Source organism: Nicotiana attenuata, unplaced genomic scaffold (assembly GCF_001879085.1).
Source record: "Nicotiana attenuata strain UT unplaced genomic scaffold, NIATTr2, whole genome shotgun sequence".
Lineage (NCBI taxonomy): Eukaryota > Viridiplantae > Streptophyta > Magnoliopsida > Solanales > Solanaceae > Nicotiana > Nicotiana attenuata.
This window is the reverse complement of record NW_017671325.1, coordinates 177,714-197,287: the sequence shown is the minus strand read 5'-3', so window position 1 is coordinate 197,287 and position 19,574 is coordinate 177,714. Positions and strand designations below refer to the sequence as shown.

At 41.6% G+C, this 19,574-nt stretch overlaps 1 protein-coding gene across 1 annotated transcript; it reads right to left on the bottom strand.

The window, feature by feature from the left end:
• Positions 1-2,957: 2,957 nt before the first annotated feature.
• On the bottom strand, positions 2,958-4,396 carry LOC109207578. The gene is made up of 3 exons (XM_019370517.1): positions 4,154-4,396; positions 3,686-3,970; positions 2,958-3,491 (listed from the first exon to the last, which is right to left on the bottom strand). The coding sequence occupies exons 1-3, from the start codon at positions 4,394-4,396 to the stop codon at positions 2,958-2,960; spliced, it is 1,062 nt and encodes a 353-aa protein (XP_019226062.1).
• Positions 4,397-19,574: the final 15,178 nt, after the last annotated feature.

Below are 19,574 nucleotides of genomic sequence, written 5' to 3'. Positions count from 1 at the left end.
CCAATAAATTATGGCCCATTATCGCACGTTATCTCTTTTGATATTTCGAACCTGCAAATATTTTCCCACAAGACTTCGCGCTCGCCGATTTTCAGATAAGGACATGCTTCCACCCACTTAGAAAAATAGTTAGTCAAAATTAAAACAAATCTTACCTTTCAGGGAGTCGGCGGTAGTGGTCCGACGATGTCCATCCCCCACTTCATGAACGGCCACAGCGACAAAATCAAATGTAATGGTTTTGCCGGTTGATGCACCGGTGGTGCGTAGTGTTGGCACTTATCACATTTTCGTATGAAGTCTTTGGCATCTTGTTCCATGCGGGGCCAATAATATCCTGCCCTTACCAACTTTAGTACTAAGGAATCTGCGCCCGAATGGTTGTCGCATATCCCTTCGTGGACTTCTTGCATGACATAGTTAGGTTCAGATGCCCCTAAGCATCGGGCTAGCGGGCCTTGGAAAGATTTTCTATACATTTGGCCAATCTTGAAGCTATATCGCATTGCTTTGGCGCACAGCGCCCGGGATGCTTTGGGGTCTACAGGTAGCCTCCCGTGCTCGAGATAATCGATGATTTTATTCTTCTAGTCCCAGACTAAATTAGTCGCAATTACCTCATAGTAACCATCTGTATCCAGGACTGAGTTCATCAGTTGCACTACCGTCCCGGACTCCGATGCCTTTATTTCCGTCGATGATCCGAGGTTAGCCAATGCGTCTGCTTCTAAGTTATCTTCCCTCGGGATATGAGTAGTCGACCAATCTCGAAATTGTGCCAACAGAGCCTGGACCTTTACCACGTATTGTTGCATGCATTCCTCTTTGGTTTCGATGATCCTGTAGACCTAATTTACCACCAGCTGCGAGTCGCATTTGATTTAGATGACCTCAGAGTTAAGTCCCCGGGCTAGTTCGAGCCCTGCAATCAAAGCTTCATACTCTACTTCATTGATAGTTAAAGGGACCATTCTGATGGTTTGCCTTAGGGTTTCCTCCAAAGGCGTGATACTATACCAAGCCCGGACCCTTTTATATTGGAATCTCCATCCGTAAATAAGGTCCAAACCCCTGATGTCGATTCCAACACCATTACTACCTCTTTGGTTTCCAGATGCAGTAATCCCGGACTGAAATCGGCTACAAAGTCAACCAAGACTTGTGACTTACTTGCAGTCCTCGGTTTATATTTTATGTCGAACTCACTCATTTTGCCGGCCCATTAAGCCAATATACCCTAGATCAGGTTTTTGAAGGATATTCCGCAAAGGGAAAGTGGTCACCACGGCTATCAGGTGACATTAGAAGTAGGGCCTCAGCTTTCGAGCGGAGACTACGAGAGCTAAGGACCGTTTCTCCAAATGTGGGTAGCGAGTTTCTACACCCGTTAAAATTTTACTAACATAATAAATGGGAGACTGTACCTTTGTCCTCACGGACTAAAACCACACTTTCCGCAACTTCCAAGACGCGAGTACACTAACAACGTTTCACCTTCTTTTGGTTTCAAAAGAAATGGAGGGCTTGACAAGTACTTTTTCAAATCCCTCAAAGCGTGCTGGCACTACGAGGTCCATTCAAAATTATTTATCTTTTTGAGCAGTGCGAAGAAACGATGACATTTTTCTGATGATCGGGAAATGAACTTGCTCAAAGCTGCCAATCTCCTCGTGACCCTTTGGACTACCTTCACACTTGACAGTTGGTCCAGAATGTCTTCGATCACCTTGATCTTATCGGGGTTTACCTCAATTCTCCTTTGCGATATCAGAAATCCCAGAAACTTACCGGAGCTGACTTCGAACGCTCATTTCTCGGGGTTAAGTGTCATATTATGCTTCTTTAAGATGTCAAAAGTTTCTTGCAGATGTGTAAGTTGATCAACTGCATTCAATGACTTAACGAGCATATCGTCGATATAAACTTCCATAGTTTTTCCTATTTGATTTTCAAATATCCCGTTCACGAGCCGTTGATAAGTGGCTCCAGCGTTTTTCAACCCGAAGGGCATCACTTTATAGAAATTTGTCCCAAAATTCATTATAAACGAAGTCTTTTCCTGATCCTCCAGGTTCATCATAATTTGTTTGTACCTGGAATAAGCATCGAGGAAACTCATTAACTCGTGCCCGGCCGTGGCATCAATCATTTGATCGACGTTTGGCAGTGGGAACGAGTCTTTTGGGCACGCCATATTAAGATCTTTATAATCTACACACATGCAAAATTTATTGTTCTTCGGAACTACTACTACATTAGCTAGCCAATCCGGATACTTTATCTCTAGGATCGAACTGATATTAAGTAAGCGAGTCACCTCTTCTTTGATGAATCTATTCCTGGCTTCGGCAATAGGGCGTTTCTTTTGTCTTATCGGAGTTATGTTAGGATCCAAACTTAACTTGTGTACGGATACCTCCGTCGGGATACCTGTCATATCCGCATGCGACCATGCAAAACAATCGGCATTAGATTTAAGGAAATAAAGCTAGAGGAATTTAATAAAGCAAGACCTAAGCTCCCGGTGCAGTCATGTCCCCAAGTGGGATTTTCTTTCTAGGAATTCTTCGAACAATGAAACTTGCTCAAGCTCTTCCGCTATGGATTTTGTTGTATCTGTCTCTTCTGGAACCTAGAAATACTTGGCCACCTGATAATTGTCCGACGTTTCTGCCCCCGGGATAACTTTATCTAGTTCGGGAGCAGGCATCAGTTCCTGTAATTGCTATGCCACGTGTTCCTTTCCTTTGCTACTGGAGACTGAAATTACATTCATCTCCCTTGCCGCCGGTTGGTCACCCCTTATCTGTTTAACTCCTTCGGGCGTTTGAAACTTTAGCAATTAATGATACATTGATGGTGCAACTTTCATCTCGAGCAACCACGGCCTTCCCGAAATGATGTTATATCCCATATCAATCACCATCTACCACTTCGAAGAGAGTTTTTTTCATTACTCATTCGGCATTTTTGAGTAATAAAATTTGTCCTCGGGTTGTCACGCTCGCGAGGTTGAATCCAGCGAGGAGCTTTGTGTTAGGAATAATGCTTCCGGTAAGTTTAGCTTGCTCCAACACTCTCCATTGTATGATATTAGCCGAACTTTCTGGATCCACAAGAACACGTTTAATCTTAAAATCTAGCACATTTAAAGAAATTACTAGTGCATCATTGTGTGGTAGCAACAATCCGTCTGCATCCTCCTCCGTAAAAGTGATATCGTCTTCCCCGAGCCTTTTGTTATGGGTTATTGATACTTTTATCTTTTTTGTTGCCCAAAAGGTGAACCCGTTGATCTCATTCCCTCCGAAGATCATGTTGATCGTTTGGCACGGGGGGTCTTCTCCTGCTTTTGAGGGTTCCACGTTGTCCCGGTTACGACCATAATTGTTCTTAGTTCGGTCACTCAATAATTCACTCAATAATTCTCTGAGATGACCATTCTTCAATAGTGTTTTCACTTCTTCCACGAGGTGTCGACAGTCCCCTGTCTGGTGACCATTCGTCCCGTGGTATTAACACCATAAGTTGGGATCCCTCTAGCTGGGATCAGATCTCATTAGTTTCGGGAATCGTGCTTCTTTGATGTTTCTCATGGCTGACACTAACTCCACTATAATGACATTCAAGTTGTATTCCGATAGATTGGGTAAGAAGGATCCCTTGACCTTGACGCTTCTTTAACCTGCAGTGATCTATTGTTCCGACCGCGATCAGTCATTTTGTCAACAACGAATCTATCCGCTATCCGGGAGCCTTTGCCGCAGCCTTCGGTCCGTTCGTAGGGCAAAAACTGGCCCTTTGAAGACCGTCTGTCCATGTCATAATAATCTTTCAATGTTTCTCTGTTCTTCTCCCGTACTTTTGTCGACGATGTAAATCCAACTTGATCATCTTCGATCCTTATCTTTGATTCGTACAGGTTGCGGATATCCGCCCAAGTCGTTACTTGAAACTCGAGCAGGATTTCCTTCAATTTTCAGGAAGCGTCTGAACTTCTCAAATTCAGTCCCTTGGTGAATGCTTCAGCCGCCCATTCATCCGGGACAGCCGGGAGCAACATTTTCTCCTTCTGGAATCGAGTAATGAACTCTCGTAGCAACTCGGATTCTCGTTGCACAATCCTGAATATGTTGGCCTTTCAGGCTTGTACTTTTCTGCCTCCGGCATGAGCCTTGATGAAAGAGTCCGCGAGCATCTGAAAGGAGTCTATGGAATGCTCGGGTAACAATGAATACCACGCCAAGCCTCCCCTCGTGAGAGTCTCTCCAAATTTCTTCAGCAAAACAGATTCAATTTCGTGACCAGCTAAATTATTTCCCTTTACCGCCATTGTGTAAGCGGTAATATGCTCCCAAGTGCCTGAAGTTCCGTCATACTTTGGCACATCAGGCATTTTAAACCGCTTCGGGATTAATTCGGGTGTTGCACTTGGCTTGTATGGGAATTGGTTATACTTCTTTGAGTCCGGACCTTTCAGCACCAATGGTGCCCCGTGATTTGGTCTATGCGGGCGTTCACTTCCCTCATAAACGATAAAAGTTCATTCTTGAGAGGATCGTTCTCGTTATTGGAGCTGGACCCGCTCCCCCCAGTCCCATTAGAGCCAGCTTCTCCCCTCGGAGTGTTATTGTTGACCCTCTGCGTTTTTTGATGCGCAAGAGTGCCGGGAGGAATCGAATCTCGTCTATTCGCATTATTCGAAGCCTCCGACAGCGCCTGCTTCAACTCCGTCATAATCTTATCATATCGCATGAGGTGGCCTAGAATGATCGCATGTTGTTCTTGCAAGTCCCTTACCGCATCAATGACATGTTCCTCCTCAGCATCATCAGGAGTTGTCTCTCGAACATGTCAAGGATATTGCCAGTTATGCACCGGTGTGGCGTCATTCCCCTTGTTGTGGGTGTCACTGATTGAGCCCTCGAAATGAGGTTGATCCCCTCGAATCTCGGGATTGTGCGTGTTGTTAACACCGTTATCTGCCATTTCTTATGATTTTTCTAAGACAATCAAAACATGTTAGTAAAAAAGACAAGGATCAATTTAATTGCACGGTTGTCTAGGCCCCACGGTGGGCGCCAAACTATTTACCCATAAAATGTTACAGTTGGATTTATACGTGGTTTATAGACAAGTGAATTAATTTGATCCTGAAATAATAAGATCTTTGAAGGAATATACAATACTTAGCCTTGAGATGGAGACAAAATAGCAGAAACAGTAGTTCCGGGAGCAGAGCTTCCGGGCACAACAACAATGAAATAAAAAAAGCAAGAAGATAAAATTGTATTAAGCTTTGGATAGAGTGTAGCGTAAGTTTGCCAGAAAATTCGTGTCCTTTACAATGATAATTGGGCTCACTATTTACAGCTACATCTAGGGAAGGAGATCCTAGGATCGTGCCCTTCTTTAATGTTAATTAAGAGGGCCATTGATGAAGATGTAACGGTGAGTATAAATGCCAGATTCCTTGTAACGGGCATGTGAGCACGTGATTTTTGCCATGCTTAAACTACTCCTATAAATTCCTTAGAATTATAATTTTTCTTTATTATTTGAATTAATTGCATTATTTTGTGCCTTGTTTGCATTTTTGTGTGCATGTGTAGTTGCTATAATTCCTAAAAAATATACAAAAATAGCATACTTGAATTTAGGATCCAATTCTAGATTTTTTTTTTTACTAATATCACCAAAAATAGAAGAAAATTACAAAAAATAGTCCCTCCTCTTTCCAATTCTAGATTTTTTTTGTTTAGTTTGCTTTTTAACTAGGATTTATTCTATTTTTAGAAATTAATTAGTCTAAGTTTGGGAGTTAAATTAGGTTTTGCTAGTTTTAATTTTGTAAAGAAATAAAACAAAACAAATAAATAAAAAAGGAAAAGAAAATTAACAAAAGAAAGTGTTTAATTCAATTAAAACAAGAAGGGTAAATCAGGCCATCAGCCTTGGGCCAAAATCGAGCCCAGAACCCCGTCACAACCCTTCAAACCCATCTCATAATCCCAGCCCAAACGCCCATTAACCCGGCCTGCCCCCCCTGTATTCAAAACGTCGTCGTTTTGATCAATGCAATCCAAGCCGTCCATCGACTTCAATCCAGCGGTCCTTGATGAATCTTGATGTTACATATAATTGTCCAAAAATAACCCAAACCCTAAAAACATTCTTCACCTTCCTCGTATCCCCCCCTGTAACGCCGGCATCCCACCACCGTGTCTCCGCCGTCCACCGCCGGCCGGAAATTGCCTCCGCCGGCGGCAATGCTCCAAATCCGCCCAAAATTTCACCACAAGCTCCCCTTTCCCTCCTCTTTCCAAATCCCCAAATACTATCCCTCAATTCCTAGCCAATCTTCTCGAAAATTAGATCTAAAATCCGGCCAAAACTCAACTTTCTCCGTTCACCACCACATTAAAACCGTAGAACTGCCTTGTCCTCCTCTATCAATCCCCCCAAACCCCGTCCCTCAAATCTGACCGGAACTCTTCGAATATCGATTTGAAGTTTCCGGTCAAAACCCCACTTCTTCCAAATCCGGTCAAAAGCGTACCCCACAGTCTCCTAGGCCTCCTCATTCCGAATTCCAGGTCAAGAACCTTCAAATTCAAGTGAAGCTCAGCCAATTTCAAATCTAGGGTTTGGCCCTTTTGAAGTTAGGGACTGAATCGACCCGTCACCAGTGAGTTCTTCAATTTTTCTTTTCTTATGTTAATCCCTCTACCATGACTGTTTGGGCTTGATTAATTGATTTGGATGGTCGTTTTGTTTGGGAGTAGTCAAGTTTATTTTTCTTTGTTTTCAGTCGTTCATTTCATCTTATTTTGGGTTCTAATAATCAGTAATAGGAGTTTGTTCTTTTTAATTTCATTATGTTAATAAAATTGGTAGCATGTTTTCTTGTGTTAATCTGTAATTAGTGTTAGGGTTATAAATGGCGATTAGTTTAATTTGATGAATTTGATTGATATTTCTGCCTGTTGCAATTTGGTTCTGTGGCTGTTAATTTTCTTAGTTTGATTGGCTAATGGTAGTGGGCAGTCTGAAAATCAGTAGATAGTTTAGGTTTAAGAGTTATGTTTGAATTTGATTCTAGCTGATTAATTTGCAAAATAACTACTTGAACCACGGTTGTTTAGTTAGTTAACAAGGCTGGGGTTGGGTTAGTAATTTCAAGGCCAAGGTAGGGGCAATAAGGGTAGTTTACTTAGGGAATAAGATAGCAACTGAATTTAGAACTCCCTAGAAGTCTCTAGAATGGGGCTCAATCTAGTATTTCAGAAAATCTATAGTATAACTTGAAACACAAGTCAGAAAATAGAGGACTATTTGGGTAAAATCTGAAGTAAAAAGGGGGAAATGTGAGGGAAATCTAGAAGTTTCCCCCCCTAAAGTTTGCCTATAAAAGGAAGCTTGCTTGCCTTCATAAACAAGTTTGGGAGCCCCAAAAATTCCCCCCAAAAATATTCTCCAAGCTTCCTAGATCTGAAATTCAAATTTCAAACTCCTTTAGATCTTAGGCTTCTCAAATATTCAGAAAAACAACAAAAAATCAAAAACAAGTACTGTACATCGATTTCTCTAGGCTGATTTTTGAATTTTAATCACTGATTGTCACATTTTAGCACAACTACAATCATTGAAGTTTCAGAGTGTTCTGGATTCCAATTTGAATGAGTTATTGGGAGAATTTGAGCTATTTGGTTTTATTTTTCAGTTGAAACTGGTCAATCGAGTCTGTTGTGGAAATCTGTTGTTGCTGTTACCTTACGATTTATTCTGGGCTGTGTTTGAGTGTGTTTCTGGGTGTAAAATTGGGGCCTGTTGAGATTAGCTGTTGAATACTGCTGCTGACCTTCCTCTTCTCCTTTATTTCATGTAATCCAGGTATTTTCTCATGCTCAAATGATGCTGAAGATTGCCTTCACCTATAAACCACAAGTCTGAAGTATAAATGAAAAAGGGATACATGCTTGCACCTGCACTTTACTGTTATTGCTTTTTTTAGAATTCTCGCGTGATTGATTTATTTGAACCATAATTTCAGATGTATTAATGAGAATATGGACTGCCAATGGACTGTTAGTAGATTGTTAATTGATTTTTGGTATTAGATAGATTATCTAGGGTTGTGTTGAATTTCATTTGGAGTTTTAATATAATACAAGTCCATCCATTGTGTTAGTTTGGATTGGAAAGGTTCTGTACGTGGAAGTGCCCTTGAAATCGTATTTTTCCCTTTTTGTAATCAATAATTGGACATTTGACTGTTAGAAGCAATTAACGGAAAGTCAAATATGGTGTCATATGAATCTAAGGATTAAATTGGAACAATATTGCTAGCCTGCCTCGAATCAATATTAACAAAAAGCAGTTTCAGAGTCAATTACTACTTAGATTAGCCCAACATTTGGTTGATTTGGTCTTTGATTTAAATACATATATGTAACAGCCCGTTAAGATGCTAACCAGCGCAAAAGTGAAACTGGCATCCGCCATCGGGCTTATCGCAGGCCCAGGCCACCTGACCCTCTGCAATCAAAAATTTGGACCTTTTATTGGGCTGCTCTTCATGAGCTGGGCTGAGTCAGCCTTGAGGTCCAAGGTCTGGAGGCCCAATGAATTGAGGGCGTGATTTCCTTTAACACTTTAAATAATGATGTATGAGCATGTTAATTAACTAGGGCTATTTCTTTTATTATTAGAGACAAATAAAAATATAAACCATAGTTGCTTTAGGATTGCCTTTTAATTAATAAAAAGAGATGAGCCTCGCTAAACAAAACACATGATTGCGGGGCCCTCTTTAAATGGCTATATTAAATACTTAGAATTCGGGGCGTGCCATTTAGCGAATTTCCATGGCCTCCCGCAAAGTTAATAACACGTTAGTCGCTTTAGGCGCGTTCTTTAAATAATTTTACCTTCCTAAATTCGGGTGTGCATTTCCTGCAACCCAAATCCAAATCCCAAAACGTTAAATGGAAATGTGTCGAGGATACGGTTGCATTTCATGTGACGTGATCGAAAGACACATTTTCACACGACGTTCACTTTCATAAAAACTAATTAAAAACGGTTAAACAATTTTAAAATTGCACTATAGGATGACATGAATTAAAATTAGACTTAAGCCAAATATGACAATTGAGCGACCGTGCTAGAACCACGGAACTCGGGAGTGCCTAACCCCTTCTCTCGGGTTAACAGAATTCCTTATCCGGATTTCTGGTTCGCGACTGTTAAATAGAGTCAAACCCTTTCCTCGATTCGGGATTCAAACCGGTGACTTGGGACACCATAAATCTCCCAAGTGGCGACTCTGAACTTCTTAATAAACGAATCCCGTTTCGATTGTCCTTTAATTGGAAAAACTCCTTTATTATACCCTTCACGGGGTGTAGTAAGCGAAAAAGGAGGCGTGACAACTCTGGTGACTCTGCTGGGGATAAGAACCCAGAATTTCGGTTCAGGGTTCAAGAATTCGAGCTCAGTCAAATTGTTATATTTGGCTTTATCTGATTTTTCTACATGTTCCATGCTGTATGTGCTAAATGTTTTACCGCTTTGATATTTGTTGAATTGTATAAAAAAATGTCGCGAATCCCTTCCTCTCTCTGAGTCTTCTACATCATGGAGAAGGGTGTAGCTTCTCTTCTGTTTAGAGTCTTTTCCCATTTAGAACGAGGTTTGGATAAGTTGTTAAGCCGGCGGAGCTTCTGTATCCCCGATATGCTGCCTCCCTCTCGGCTCGAGTTGTCCGCTCGGGTAAGCCAGGTCTAGACCGATAAACCTAGGGTTTAAAACCTAGAAGAACAAAACCTCATGCCGGATCCCTAGTAGGACGCTTGTTTGCATCATATGCATTTGACTTAGGGGACTCAACATAGGGGTTGGGTCCGTCTAGGACAGGTGTACCCGGAATAATGGACCATCCTGATGCATCTTACGTGCTACTTGCGCATTTATTTGCTCGGCTTTGCATGTTGACCGGCTTGTCTAAATGAGTGAATTATGAAAATAAGCAATTTTAAGGCTAAGTGAGGGTAACCGCTAGTTTTGAAAAACCAGTGTCCAAGTAGTGCTGAAATGCTACCGGATTTTTGAAAAAGGAAAGAAAAAGTAGTTTTCTTTAGTTTGTTTTGCTTACCAATGGAAAAGAAAAACGAAAAAACAAAAAAGGGTTTTATTTTCAAATTAGTTTGTTTATTTGCCACTGAACAAGAAAATATATTAAAAAAAATAAATTTTGCTTTCAGAAATAGTGTATTTGCCAACAAAAACAAAAGAGTCTTATTTTCAAAAATAGTTAGGTTTATTTGCCCGAACTACGCTGGTTTGATTCTCACCGGATGTGAGATACGTAGGCAACCCTCATCGGGTCCAACCACCCTTCTTCAAAAATAGCCAAAAATACCAAGACTTTAACTTTTTGTCAAAATAAGTCGGGTGCCGCCATTCTTGTTTAAAATAAGCCGAATGTCCCCAAAAGGGCGCCGGAAGGCTATTTTTGCAAGAACACCCACCCTGAGTCATTTTTAAATGGTTTGCGGGCACAGCCTTAAAATCTCCCTCCCGGAAGTGCTGAGAGGCCGTATTTGCAAAACCAAGTCTTTGCTTTCTTAAATAAAATTTTTGAAAAAATAGCCACTTTTCTTTTAAGTCACAATAAGTCAGCTTTCTTTAAATAGTCACACTTTTCCTTAGAACTCCTTGTCCAGGATGACCCAGTTGACATTGAAACCTTCTCAGTCTTGCGCAGGCCCGTGGCGATGCCGAGTGATGCCCCGCGGGCCCCAGGGTTTGATGCTTTGATGTATTCCTAGTTAATCGAGTCTGTATTTTTGTTTTTGAGTCTGTTTTTGTAACTCCCCTTTTTGAGAAAAAGAAAAACAAATAGTCTGGTAGCTTTTGTAATCGCAGTTGTTATTAATGAAAAATTGAGAAAAATTCCCCAAAATTGTTTCATTATTGTCGCATTTGTTTGCAAGAACTACGCTTGGTCTGATTCACGCGGGGTCGTGATACGTAGGCAATCTCCATAGGATTCGACCGTAACTAAATAAAAAAAAACGGGAAAAACAAGAAAAAATGAAAGGAAAGAGGTGAAAAACAAGAAAGGAAAGAAAAACAAAAGAGGGAACAAGAAAAACAAAAAGAAAAAACCAAACAAAAGCAAACGAGAGAAAATAAAAAGGGAGCAAAGGAAAGAAAAAAGCGGAAAAACAATTTTGAGGAAAGGAGCGAATAGGAACAAGGAAAGACCAAGGCAAAAGAAAAGAAGGAAAAGAAAAGAGAGGAAAATGAGAGGAAAGCAAAGAAAAGAGGGAAAGGCAAGAAACAAACAATGGAAAACACGAGGGAAGAATGAGAGGAAAGGCATGGCAAATAAAGAAAAATGAAAGCCGGGATGACGCATGCAACCAAGCGAAGTCATAATGAAATGGTTAACTGCTTAGGTGCATTCATTCCCCAAATGTGCGGTTATCTATCTGTTAACGCTCTAACTGCTAACAAAGTTGTGGTTTTCAAGTGGTAACTCTTCTTTACAACACAAGGACAAAAGGCAGTTGGCGTCCTGGCAACCCATTCCTACAACACCCGGATAAAAACCAAATTGAACATGACAGGCCAAGAATCAGATACCAGTATCATGGACCCGTCAAAAGAGGTAGAAGTGGTAGATGTCAAAGCAATGAGGGAAGAGATGTATAAGTTGAGGCAGCAGATGGCCGAGATGCATCAGGCCTGGGCTAAGGGTCAGCCGGCGCCAGTTTATCCCGCCAATCCAGCATATATCCCACCTTTGGCTCAGTCTCAGGAGCCTCCTCCTGTGAATTCATCCTCACCTTTCCCTTTCTACCAACAGAGTTATGGCACCACCTCCTATCCTCCCCAAGCTCCACCACCCAAGCAAAACCCTCCTCCATCAATCACCCCTGTCTTTGTGGCACCTCCACCTGCCACATTGCAAAGATCTTCCAGTGCGCCATTGTCTCAAACTCACGACAGCCAGTACTATCCTCCTGAGCCCACCTTCAAAGCTCCTGAGCCATATTCCTACACCCCTCACTTTGAGCTCCCGGTGGAAACTCATAAGCCGCTTAAGGATCCACAACAGGAAGAGATGTTTCGAAAAGTAAAAAGCCTAGAGCAATCCTTCAGGAACATGCAAGGATTGGGTGGCCAAGTCAGTGTGGCCTACAAGGATTTGTGCTTGTTTCCCGATGTCCAGTTACCTGCGGGATTCAAATTACTAAAGTTTGATTTGTACGATAGACACGGCGATCCTGTAGCCCATCTAAGGGGATTTTGCTATAAGATGAGAAGAGCTGGGGGAAGGGATGAGTTATTGATGGCGTACTTCAGTCAAAGTCTAAGTGGTGCGGCCTTGGAATGGTACACGCGGCAGGATCATGCTCGATGGTACACCTTTGATGATTTGTCCCAAGCGTTTGCATGCCACTTTCAGTATAATCTAGAAATCGTCCCGGACCGTTTGTCCATGACCAAAATTGAGAAGAAGCCCGGGGAAAGCTTCAGGGAGTACGATTTCCGGTGGAGAGAGCAAGCGGCAAGAGTCGATCCTCCCATGAAAGAGAACGAGATGGTCGATTATTTCCTACAAGCTTTGGAGCCCACCTACTATGGTCACCTGGTGTCAGCAGTGGGAAAATCTTTTAATGAGGTAGTGAAAATGGGAAGTATGGTAGAAGAGGGGCTTAAATCCAACAAAATCATAAGCTATTTGGCAATCAAGGCAACTACCCAAGCTATCCACAACGGCATTGGAGGGGTATTGGGAAAGAAAAAGAAAGAAGATGTTGCAGTAGTTGAATCAAGAGCTTGGTCCAAGGGCCCCTCACCATATTACAACCAACCTCGACCCCAAACCTATCCCCGAGCTCCACATAATCCACCTCAGTATTATCCTGCGAACAATGTCCGGTCATATGTCCAACCATCAGGTCACTCCCTATGGCGAGAACCAGCGCCGCATAATGCATTCTTGCCTTCACAACATTCTCGAGCACCCAAGAACCCTCGAAAACAGGGGCAGGGAAGAGAACAAAGGAAAGGAAATGGTTTCACACCAATTGGGGAGTCCTACACGAGCTTGTTTGAAAAGTTAAGGCATTCTGGCCTGATTGAGCCGCTCCTCGGCTATACTCCGGACCCACATGCAAAAGGCTTTGATCCTACTGTACGATGCATGTACCACTCTAATGTTCAAGGGCATAGCATAGAAGATTGTCGTTCTTTGAAAAAGGAAATAGAAAGAATGATTCAAGAAGGGGTAATTGCGATCAATGACAGTGACAGGGAGCATGCGAATCCTCTTGGAAACTTGCTGAATGAAGTTAATGATAATGAAGTTGGCAATATTGATGTGGAACCCAGTGGCTGAGATGCCGTGCCTTGTGATTGGGACGACGCTCCATCGCTTGGTCAATCGGAGAAGAGCTTGGTGGCTTAGATTGTTTTCATTTCTGTTGCCCGGGTTATTTTCAGGGTTGTAATCCGGACATTGTCTTGTAACTCAAACCCTTCTATCCTTTTATTTTCTCTAGTTCCTTTAGTCGTAGTATCTCATTTGGTGTTATCTAGGTTTGTTTAGGGTTGTACCCCAGGTCATTTTGCTTGTTTTGCTGTTCAAACCTTTCCACCGTCCGTTTAATGCAATTCTCTATTTTCTGCTACTTTCGGTCATTTTTTTAGTTCTCTTCTCCTTTTACATTTCTTTTCCTGTTGGCTTTAGTTACATGACATGCACAACATAATTCTCAGCCTGATCTTCATGAGACAATGTTGAAGATGCCAGAGGCACGTGGGGGAAATAAAAACAGTGTTAGGCACTTTGAGATTATTTGAAGCCCGAACCATGTGAAACTGGGGCAGATAGAACACAGAGAAACCCTATTAAACGGCATCATGCCACATCGGTTTGAAGCCAAGAGCAAGTTTACCCCAAGTCTACAGGGACCGTTCGTGGTACCGAGACTGTTGTCCAATGGTGCTAGGTAATTGACAAATACAAAAGGCAAATATGTGAATCAATCAAAAAGGTGTGTTTTCCCCAACTTGTTTAACTGTGTAGTTTGTACTTGGCATGTTTTGGAGATTGGAATGACGAAGGCATTTTATTCTGCTATCCAAACATTTTATCCTTCGTTACCCCTTTGAGCCTCGGTTATTTTCTTGCGTACCCCTCTTTCGGAATCAATAATAAAACTCGTAAGCCCGAGCGGGGAAAGTAAGTGGAAAAGAAAAGAGAAAAGCAGTGAAAAGAAAAGAAAAAAAAGAGAAATGAAAAGAAAAGAAAAGAGAAAAGAAAAGAAAAGAAAAGAAAAGGAAAAAGAAGAGAGAACAAAAAACAGAAGAAAGAAAAAGAAAAGAAAAGAAAAGAAAAGAAAAGAAAAAAGAAAGGGAATGAAAAGAAAGAAAAGAAAAGTAGAAGAAAGGGATCGCAACAACAAAGTAGTTCCTATGACATGAACTACGTTTTGACTTGATCCCGAAAGGGTACGTAGGCAGCCTCTCTCTGAGGTTCAGTCACACCGAAATAAAAGTCCCCAAAAAGGAAACTGGGGCAGAAGTTGTGATTGTTGTGGGAGATTTGATCCCGAAAGTTGTAATTTTGAACCCATGATGAAATTGTTTTGAGCCTTTAATACCCTTTCTTTCTAACCCTATCCAAAAGCCCACATTACGGTCCAAAGGAAGACCTTCTGATCAATCTTCGAGAGATGCCAAGTCAAGCGAGCAGAGGTGAATCATATCAGGGGCAACACTCCGGTCCAAACGAAGGAAATTGAAAAATGAGAGAGCCCTATCAATGAAAACCCTCACGGGTACCGCAAGGCGACGAAAGCTGAGAAAAATAAAAAATGAGAGAGTCTTATTGGTGAAAACCTTCACGGGCACCATAAGGCGACGAGGAGATGAGAGAAAGACCAAAATGAGAGAGGCTTGATGGTGAAAACCTTTCGGGCACTACAAGTCGAAAAAGGATTGTGATTCAAATTGGATAGGCGGAGCATCGAAGCCCAGTTTCACGGCAAAAAGGTACGACAACAGCTGAGCATCAGATTTGCTTAACAGGATAGGCCACAGGTGCATGTCAAGGTCATTAGAGTCGGTACCCACATCCAATAGGTTTCTACTTTGTAGTTTTCTTGTTAGGAATCATCTCTTTCCGTTGTCATCTACTCTGTCCCTTTTGTCTTGTTTATTTCCTCTTCCTGAGTCTATTGGGTCAACACAAGTGAGAAATGACTTCAAAATTTGCCACCAGCTTTCCAATTGAATAAAACAGGATCTGGCCAGCATATCAAATCGTCATAAGTTAGGAAAAACAGCAGGCACACTGAGTTGGCAACAATCTACATGCCTTGGGATCCTTGTGAAATGCAAGGGCTTGGTATTTGTCAATTCATGAACAACGCAACAAATGAAGGTTTTGGGGTGAATGGATCAAAGGTATTTTCATTGAAACATGAAAGGTTTGGTACATATCAGATGGAGGGTGCTTGGTGAACGGATCAAAGGTATTTTCTGTGAAAAGATTGACAAAAAGGGTGGTAAACCAGTGACAAGCGAGGTATTCCAAGCAGAAATCAAAGTTATTATGGCAGATGAAGGAACAATAGACCTCAATGCCAAGGCCAGTGGTTTAAGTCGAGAAAGAACAGCATACGCACTGAGTCGGTGGCAACTAATGTGCTTTGGGATTCATGTGAAACACAAAGGGTTGGTAAATGTCAGTTTATGAGCAATGCAACAGATAGAGGGTATTGGGTCTAAATGGAGAAGAGGTATTTTCTGTGATAAGGGTGGCAAAGAAATTGGCAAGTGAAGGAGCAATCGCCGCAAAGTCAAGGCCACAAACCAACCACCATGTTTAAACTAACAAGTTTTCTTTGTCTGACACAGGGATGAAAGCTATGTTCATATCAAAGCTGGGAAGCTTGAAATTTTCAGGTGTAATGCGCCACTTCTGCTTACGCAAAGGCTATTTAGAAGATCACACATCACCCCTTGGAGACGCACTTCCTAGTTTGAATCATTGAAGTTTCACCCCTAGGAGATGCACTTCCTAGTTTGGGTAGGTTATATTTTTGTTTTAGGAGACGCACTTCCTAAATTGAGTTTCACCCCTAGGAGATGCACTTCCTAGTTTTGGGTCATTTAAGTCTATTCCTAGGAGACGCACTTCCTAGTTTGAATCGTTGAAGTTTCACCCCTAGGAGATGCACTTCCTAGTTTGGGTAGGTTATATTTTTGTTTAGGAGACGCACTTCCTAAATTGAGTTTCACCCCTAGGAGGCGCACTTCCTAGTTTTGGGTCATTTAAGTCTATTCCTAGGAGACGCACTTCCTAGCTTGAGTCATTGAAGTTTCACCCATAGGAGACGCACTTCCTAGTCTAAGTTTTTCAAGTCATATTTTGTGGTAGGAGACGCATTTCCTAAACTGAGGTTTTACCCCTAGGAGACGCACTTCCTAGTCTAAGTTTTTCAAGTCATATTTTGTGGTAGGAGACGCATTTCCTAAATTGAGATTCTACCCATAGGAGAAGCACTTCCTAGTTTGATTAATTGAGATTTTACCTATAGGAGACGCACTTCCTAAGTTGATTTTCACCCATAGGAGACGCACTTCCTAAATTGATAGTTCATTCATAGAAGACGCACTTCCTAGTTTAGGTCATTTAAGTTCAACCATAGGAGACGCACTTCCTAGTATGGTTCATTGAAATTACACCTGTAGGAGACGCACTTCCTAAATTGAGAGCTCGCCCATAGGAGACGCACTTCCTAGGTTTATTTTCACCTATAAGAGACGCACTTCCTAAGTTGATTTTCACCCATAGGAGACGCACTTCCTAAATTGATAGCTCATTCATAGGAGACGCACTTCCTAGTTTAGGTCATTTAAGTTCAACCATGGGAGACGCACTTCCCAGTATGGTTCATTGAAGTTACACCTGTTGGAGACGCACCTCCTAAATGGACAGTTCATTCATAGGAGACGCGCTTCCTAATTTTAGTCACTAAAGTTTTCACCCCTGGGAGACGCACTTCCTAGTTTTGGTCATTTAAATTCACCCCTAGGAGACGCACTTCCTAATTTGGTTCATTCAGGTTTTATTTTAGCAGACGCATTTGCTAGTCAAAGTTTGTTGGTTTTACTCGTAGGAGACGCATATCTTAGTCTAGTCCTAGTTTAATCGCAACATTGCATTAATAGTTTATAATTTCGCTAACAACTCACAAATCTTCCTAGTGCAAGCTGGGGCAGAAAATTGTTCTTGTTTGTCTTTTTGTTGCAGTCAGGAGCCCACCTGGAGAACAAGGGAATACATTTCAAGTTTCAGCAATCAGGCGCCCACCTGGAGAACAAGGAAAGTGCAATTCAAATTTTAGCTTTTAATTTTTAATATTTGATAACATGCTGTACCCAGCTACCAAACTGGGGCAGAATATTTTCTTTGTTTGTCTATTTTGTTGCAGTTAGGAGCCCACCTGGAGAACAAGGGAATACTTTTCAAGTTCAGCAATCAGGAGCCCACCTGGAGAACAAGGGAATACGTTTCAAGTTCAGCAATCAGGAGCCCACCTGGAGAACAAGGGAATACTTTTCAAGTTCAACAATCAGGAGCCCGCCTGGAGAATAGAGGCATGTATTTCAAATTTCAGCAATCAAGCATCACTCGGAGGAATGGCAAAACATCTTCGATCACGATGCAAGGCAACAATGCAAGAATTCCATCGAAAGAATACAAGTTCAAGGCAACACAAGAGCAAGTTTGAAGACATAGATAGGACCTTTTGTAATTCATAGATCATAGCTTAGGCTAGCTTCTTTTATTTTGACACGGTGTAATAAGGAGGTCAGCGAGTAGTAGCAGCAGCAACAGCAGTGAAATCACAGCTCCTGGTAGTCCCAGATACCAAACCCTTCCAGAACTACACAGACCTGATTCCTATATAGCCAAGGATATGTAGGCAACCTTTGAAGTAGGGTTCGGTCAGACGGTTTTCAAAATGCTTCTCATGGAGTGCTGAGCAGGCAAAAATCCTTCATGGTGCTCATTTATCTATGCCCGAAAATCCTTCGTGTCTTCGAGCAAAGAGGGGCAGCTGCGAGCACGTGATTTTTGCCATGCTTAAACTACTCCTATAAATTCCTTAGAATTAGGATTTTTCTTTATTATTTGAATTAATTGCATGATTTTGTGCCTTGTTTGCATTTTTGTGTGCATGTTTAGTTGCTATTATTCATAAAAAAGATACAAAAATAGCATACTTGAATTTAGGATCCAATTCTAGATTTTTTTTTACTAATATCACAAAAATAGAAGAAAATTACAAAAAATAGTCCCTCCTCTTTCCAATTCTAGATTTTTTTTTTTTGTTTAGTTTGCTTTTTAACTAGGATTTATTCTATTTTTAGAAATTAATTAGTCTAAGTTTGGGAGTTAAATTAGGTTTTGCTAGTTTTAATTTTGTAAAGAAATAAAACAAAACAAATAAATAAAAAAGGAAAAGAAAATTAACAAAAGAAAGTGTTTAATTCAATTAAAACAAGAAGGGTAAATCAGGCCATCAGCCTTGGGCCAAAATCGAGCCCAGAACCCCGTCACAACCCTTCAAACCCATCTCATAATCCCAGCCCAAACGCCCATTAACCCGGCCTGCCCCCCCTGTATTCAAAACGTCGTCGTTTTGATCAATGCAATCCAAGCCGTCCATCGACTTCAATCCAGCGGTCCTTGATGAATCTTGATGTTACATATAATTGTCCAAAAATAACCCAAACCCTAAAAACATGCTTCACCTTCCTCGTATCCCCCCCTCCCCGGTAACGCCGGCATCCCACCACCGTGTCTCCGCCGTCCACCGCCGGCCGGAAATTGCCTCCGCCGGCGGCAATGCTCCAAATCCGCCCAAAATTTCACCACAAGCTCCCCTTTCCCTCCTCTTTCCAAATCCCCAAATACTATCCCTCAATTCCTAGCCAATCTTCTCGAAAATTAGATCTAAAATCCGGCCAAAACTCAACTTTCTCCGTTCACCACCACATTAAAACCGTAGAACTGCCTTGTCCTCCTCTATCAATCCCCCCAAACCCCGTCCCTCAAATCTGACCGGAACTCTTCGAATATCGATTTGAAGTTTCCGGTCAAAACCCCACTTCTTCCAAATCCGGTCAAAAGCGTACCCCACAGTCTCCTAGGCCTCCTCATTCCAAATTCCAGGTCAAGAACCTTCAAATTCAAGTAAAGCTCAGCCAATTTCAAATCTAGGGTTTGGCCCTTTTGAAGTTAGGGATTGAATCGACCCGTCACTAGTGAGTTCTTCAATTTTTCTTTTCTTATGTTAATCCCTCTACCATGACTGTTTGGGCTTGATTAATTGATTTGGATGGTCGTTTTGTTTGGGAATAGTCAAGTTTATTTTTCTTTGTTTTCAGTCGTTCATTTCATCTTATTTTGGGTTCTAATAATCAGTAATAGGAGTTTGTTCTTTTTAATTTCATTATGTTAATAATATTGGTAGCATGTT

Excerpts from the sequence above, each read along its gene's own strand:
- LOC109207578 (XM_019370517.1), bottom strand. The coding sequence starts at position 4,396 with ATGCCTGATGTGCCAAAGTATGACGGAACTTCAGGCACTTGGGAGCAT. Across the intron at positions 3,971-4,153 it reads CTCATGCCGGAGGCAGAAAA|GAAATCCTGCTCGAGTTTCA; the intron begins GTACAAGCCTGA and ends TGAAAATTGAAG. Across the intron at positions 3,492-3,685 it reads GGAACAATAGATCACTGCAG|ACAGGGGACTGTCGACACCT; the intron begins GTTAAAGAAGCG and ends AATGGTCACCAG.